This window comes from Barbus barbus (assembly GCF_936440315.1).
Source record: "Barbus barbus genome assembly, chromosome: 43".
Taxonomy (NCBI): domain Eukaryota; kingdom Metazoa; phylum Chordata; class Actinopteri; order Cypriniformes; family Cyprinidae; genus Barbus; species Barbus barbus.
Genome location: NC_136721.1, coordinates 1,035,079 through 1,041,078, shown reverse-complemented (window position 1 = coordinate 1,041,078; position 6,000 = coordinate 1,035,079). Strand labels below are relative to the sequence as shown.

At 37.1% G+C, this 6,000-nt stretch overlaps 1 protein-coding gene across 1 annotated transcript in view; it reads right to left on the bottom strand.

Annotated features, from left to right (window-relative positions):
* Window positions 1-3,750: 3,750 nt before the first annotated feature.
* The window catches only part of gabrb2b (gamma-aminobutyric acid type A receptor subunit beta2b), a gene marked incomplete at both ends in the record, with an annotated part of 82,169 nt that continues 79,919 nt past the window's right edge, over window positions 3,751-6,000 (bottom strand). Inside the window, one exon of the mRNA XM_079405052.1 lies at window positions 3,751-4,098. Within this exon, the coding sequence (XP_079261178.1) occupies window positions 3,751-4,098 (348 nt within the window). The remainder of the gene's footprint in view (window positions 4,099-6,000) is intronic.

Below are 6,000 nucleotides of genomic sequence, written 5' to 3'. Positions count from 1 at the left end.
TCAACCACCCCTTTAAAGTATTACAAATGAGTTGTGATGCTTCTGAGTCTTCTGAAGCCATATACAGTGTATTTATGTGAGTCAAATCTCATTCAAAACATAAACTTAATTTTAGCATGTTGCAGTCTGTCTCAAAACACATGAAAGCCAAGGGCTGATGTAACGCTTCTTCAGGTAGCAATTACTAAACGGGAGCATTAAGGCGAATGGAGATCATCTTTGGGTCTTTTTGAATTTTTGAACAAATTATTGTGACTATACTCTAGTCATATACTGTGTTTATATTGTTTTATATTGAGAAATGGTTATGTTTCGGAGTAAGGGTTGAGTTAGGTGCTCAAAATGCCTAAATAGTGTAATATAAATAATCTGGGTAGCACTTTATTGTACAGTCCTGTTCCGCATGTACATACCATATACTTATTATAATAACTGGTAATAACTAGGTTCTAACCCTGAACTGACCCCTAATCCTAACCTTAACCCATGTAGTTGCCTTATAATACCCAGTAAAATAAACAGTAATGATAATTTGGGATTAAACTGAAAAAAATAGTAATATTTATGTCATAATGAAAAAACAATAAAATTCCCACCTGTGTATTTTTCTCAAAGTTTCTCATTGAAAGCATTTGCGTTTGTAGTTCATCTATATGGCTATACCAAGGGTCTCAATAGTGATAATTATCAGTATTTGGTGCCTTCGGAGTGAGGACAGGTTGATGCTACACACAATGGGCCGTTAGAGCGCAATTACAAAACAGCGCCAATAGGTGTGGAAATTTCTGCGGGTGATTTACTAACAACTTATTAAAGAAAAAAAGAGGCAACATATAATTTTACATATCGACCAACGCAAATTAGTGTAGTCACCAATAAAGAATAAAGAAATAAAGAAGCCACAGTACATTGAAAAGAACTGGAGGCCCAAAAATGAAGGGTTGCAACAGTTTTGATAGACCTGGTATTGTGTGACTCCTAGTCGAGGGTTCCAAGTCCTCTTTTATTTCTTGAATCAATATAAAATTAACATGGCTTGGCAAACGATATGTTCGGATAATGTGTTCTTCTGGGATTCCTAATAAATTAATACATATGGAAAAAATCCTCTCTGTTCCCTGCCGGTGCCTCCTCCTAGCACAACAAATACAGCCATTTCAAGTGAAAAATAGTATAAGACATGCTTTTTTTGGGCGTTAAATAATGGCGCAAATGCCAGTAATTTGAAGAGTGCAAACGTTAGTAAAACGCGTTGTGTGATACATCTGAATACACTCCTCCCATAAATTTTGTGTCTGAAAGGGAAACTCCTACAAATGCATATTCAATAAAGTCAGGTGCAAAAACTAACCGATTCCATGCCTTTTCAGCACTAATTCGTCACTGTGCGTCTTTAGTAAAACCTGACAGTACTATTTTAATGCCAAAAGATGGTTTGTGCTGGCGCAAGCTGATAATAAAATTGGCCCAAGATGTCAAAGATTAGCTGGGCAACATCCGGTTAACCCATGTTGGGCTGCGTTTCCCAAAAGCATTGTAAGCTTAAGTAAATCGTAGATCCACTGAAACCAATTGAGCTACGATCAACTTAAAGGGATAGTTCACACAAAAATGAAATTGTCATTAATTACTCACCCTCATGTCGTTCCAAACCCATAAGACTTCATCTTCGGAACACAAATTAAGAAATTTTTGATCCATTCTGAGAGCTCTCTGACCCTCCATAGACAGCAAGGATCCTAACATGATCAAGGCTCAGAAACATAGCAAGGACATCGCTAAAATAATCCATGTGACATCAGGGGTTCAACCGTAATTTTATGAAGCTACGAGAATACTTTTAGTGTGTAAAGAAAACAAAAATAACGACTTGTTTGAAATAACGTCCTTTTCCTGTCCCCGGAGGGCTCCTGATACCCCTTAACTTCCCCAGGGAAATGGGGGGGGGGGGGGGTAAAAGTGTTCCTGCTGTAGGGGCCGGGCCGAGGCCAAGGCCTGAAGACCATCTGCCATGGCCTCCTGAGCTCCCAGCTCCACCATGGCCTCCGATCTGTCTGTTCCGCTCTGGAGGTCCCCGTTCTGTGTTCCAGTCCATGTCTGTCCTGAGGGGCCTCCAGAGCGCCCACCCGGGTATGCCAGTCCTCTGTCGTGTGTGTCATGTGTTCCCGCCTCATGTTTCCATATTTGGTTTGTTTCCTGTCCTTGTTATATGTAATCATTACTTTATTCTTGTCCAGCTGTGTTCGTCTCATTATCTATGATTTACCTGTGTATTTATAGGCCTGTCTGTTCAGTTTGATTTCGTCTGGTCTACTCGTTGTCTACCCGGTGTTTCCTGTCAGTGTCTGCCTTGCCTTGTCTTGCCCTGCCTTGATGTCGTCATTAAAGACTGTGATTTGAGTTACATCCTCGTCTGCGTGTTCCTGTGTCCTCCTCGTGTGTGCACCATGACAGCTACGAGCCTTGATCATGTAAGGATCCTTGCGGTCTATGAGAGGGTCAGAGAGCTCTCGGAATTCATCAACAATATCTTAATTTGTGTTCCGAAGATGAACGAAGGTCTTACAGATTTGGAACGACATGAGGGTGAGTAATAATTTTTGGGTGAACTATCCCTTTAAGCGTACTATGCTTTTAGGAAACGCAGCCCTGATAGATGTAACTACATCATTTTAAAGACAAAATGCATTATTCTCCATTGACGGCTATTCGAAAGTAGGCATATAATCTGATGTCAAATACTGATCATGTTTTGTTTTGCCATGCTTTTTTTTCCAGAGTATTTTTACAAACTTTATTTTTTCCTTGTCTGCTGCCATTCATGTCACAGCTCTGGATTATCACTACTTATTGAAGGCTTGGGACTGTGCATGTTCCTCTGCCTCTGTTCCTGCTATCAGCCTATAAGCATTGCACTTTACTGCTGAATGCCAATCAGTCACGTGACATTTACAGCTCAAGTGAACTGAGTGCTCATGAGAATGAGAGGGAATGCTAATGGAGAGATTAGCTCAATAACAAATTTGCTATCAAATTTGGGATTGTGTTATTAGTAGTAATGCCTTCAATTTCTATAGAACGAAATTAAACATAACACAGCCATCGTGGAAATATAAAGCCAGCTAAGGTGTGAGGATAAAATTTAGAGTACAGTATTTGAGTGAAAAGTTTTATCAAAATAAATGAGGTTACGTAAAAGTGTATAATAAATTCTCTTGAATAAATAAACTATCTGTGTGTTGAGAAGTAGAAAATACAGCCTTATGTTAAAACTATTCATAAAGCCTCTTCACTCAATAGACTGTGAAAACAAGAAAGATTACAAATAAAGGTATATAAATATTAAATTATCCAGTGCTGCTCTCTTAGAAATGGCTAAAAGGGGAAATAACTGTGGACGTCCATGTTTGTCTTTTTTTGTTAGTATAAAGATAACTCATTTGCAGCAGCAACTGTTTTGATAAGTTGGCAACAAAACAGATGAATCTTGTCCTAAAAGAAATCATTTAAAAAAATATATCAAACCAAACGCAAGAGCACTGAAAACTATTGATTTTTGGAGCAGGCACAATTTGTTCTTAACCTCTTTAGAGAATCAGTGTCAGCCAGCAATTAAGGTGAACCCAAGGTCAAAGAGAATTAGTCCTGATTTGAATTTGTCAACATAAGTCCTGCTTGTATTGCAAAATCAGACAGAAGAATATACAGACATAAAAATAAGTGGTGCTTCTCAGGCGGCCGAGAATCCAGTTAGTTGATATAATAAAGCCAATAGACGACATTGAAGAAGGAAAAAACGGTGGGGAAGATCATTCTCGACCACTTGTCGATTGAATTGACGTCAGTTAAGTCAGGGATGGTGATTTTAAGCTGTGAAGTGCGCCGCCGTAGTCGGCTCTTCTTCTGTGCGACGTGGCGTTCCAGCGCATTGCGTCCAAAGTTGTGTCTGGCCAGGCCGGGTTTGCGATACTGCAGCGAGGTGCTATCGTAGGCCAGCATGGTCACACGTGGGTCGCCCAGACCCAGGGTCAACTCCGATGTGCCCATTTCATTCTTGATCTCCAGAGGAGTGAGAAGGATGTTTTCATGGGGGTCCATCTAAGACATAAAGACCCATCAATAGGTTAGTACTGATAACAGTTTTTCATGTACTGCTTTTTATGTACTGCTTTTTATGTACTGCTAACGATTTTAGTCAGAACAATTACATATTTTTTTCTAAAGGGATTTCTTTCAGGGCTCTACAGTGAGACCATTTCAGTTGAAAACTGAAAACTACTGCGTGAAACTATGAAGAAATATTTAGGAGCACCAGTGCGACTGACCCGATCAGCAGCATATTTGTGTTTGCGCTGAGAGGAGCTTCAAAGGTTTCTAATGTACTTACAACGTGCTTTTGCAGCGTTGAGTAATGTATCACAGACATATCCCCTTATTAGACCTATAACAAAGTGTGTAAATAAGAGATTGACTATGCAGTGTAGAGAGCTGCGTTGATTATAATGGAACTTTGTGAGATCGCGATGAACTGAGAGTGACAGCTTTAAATGATTAAGGGAGTTTGCAAGTTTGCAAATGTGATACTGATTTAAAACAACTGTTAATTAAATAAGAAGTTAACATTAAGTGACTTACATTGTCTGACTATAACATTATTGCCTGATTTTGCTCTATTTCATCCAAAAAAATAGTTGCAAACAAAGTCACAGCCAAGCTGCTGCACACCTCCATTCAAACACAGCAGTGTTTTTAAATGAATCTAGGAGTCAGTGATTCAATTGCTTCGTTCCTGAATGAATCAACCATTCAAACAAATCAATTGAATGAATGATTCGGTGATAAATTAGTGACTTGTGCTACATACTGGCAGTTTTAGTTTCATTTTAAAGTATCTTTGCTGTTATTTAAATCATGTAATATTTCTATATTCAAAATTTATATTTAAAACATTAACCTCTGACTATTGTTGTTTTGCAATTCTTCCTTTTTCCTCACAATTCAGACTTCTTTTCTCAGAATTGTGTTATATATATATAACTCACAATTGCAATTTATAAAGTCCAATTCTGAGGAGAATTGGAAAATCTTACAATATCGAGTTTATATTTCATAATTCTGACTTTATAACACAAATCTGACTTTTTATTACACAATTATGACATTTTTTTCTCAGAATTGCATGAATAAACTATAATTATGTAATTGTAAAACTGTAATTATGAAGTCAGAATTGTGAGATAAAAAGTCGCAACTGCGAAAAAGTCAAATTGCAAGATTATTTGCCTTTTTTCTTGCAGTTCAGACTTATTTTCACTAAATTGTGTGATATAAATTTTGCAATTGAGTGATAAAGTCCAATTCTGGTTCTTCTTACAATTGCAAGTTTATATATTACACATTTCTGACTTTATTTCTCAGAACTGCAAGATTATATATCATAATTTTGACCTGGGTCAACAGGCAATTGTTATTATAAAAATTCAGAATAGTGTTTTTTTTTTGTCAAAACAAGAAATCAAATGCTGACTTACCTACTGCTTTTCAAGAATGATTCTTTAAACTTTCCACACAGTATTTAACACATTTTGAGACAAATCAACATAGTGCCAGTAACACACAGTGGAAATGGGTTGGTACACATGAAGATGTAAAGCACAGGATGGTATTTATGTTATATAGTGCTACAAAATTATATCCTTTTGATGACAAATAATAGGACATCACATTCGATGCTGAACTGAAATTTTGAAAAATTTAACAAATTAACAAAAAAGTACATTTTCAATTGTTCTCCCTCAAAAACAGATTGCCTTTTCCTTTCTGAACTGTACTTTCAAAAGTATCTTTTTTTAAATAGTATCTAACATTTCAAAACATTTGTTTTGTTGAGTGGTTTGGAGGGAAAAGAGAGGTGATGATGTCAATGGAGAAATAATAGGTTGTGCTCTTAAAGGAATAATTCACCGACAAGAAAGAAAGAAAGAAAGAAAGAAAGAAAGA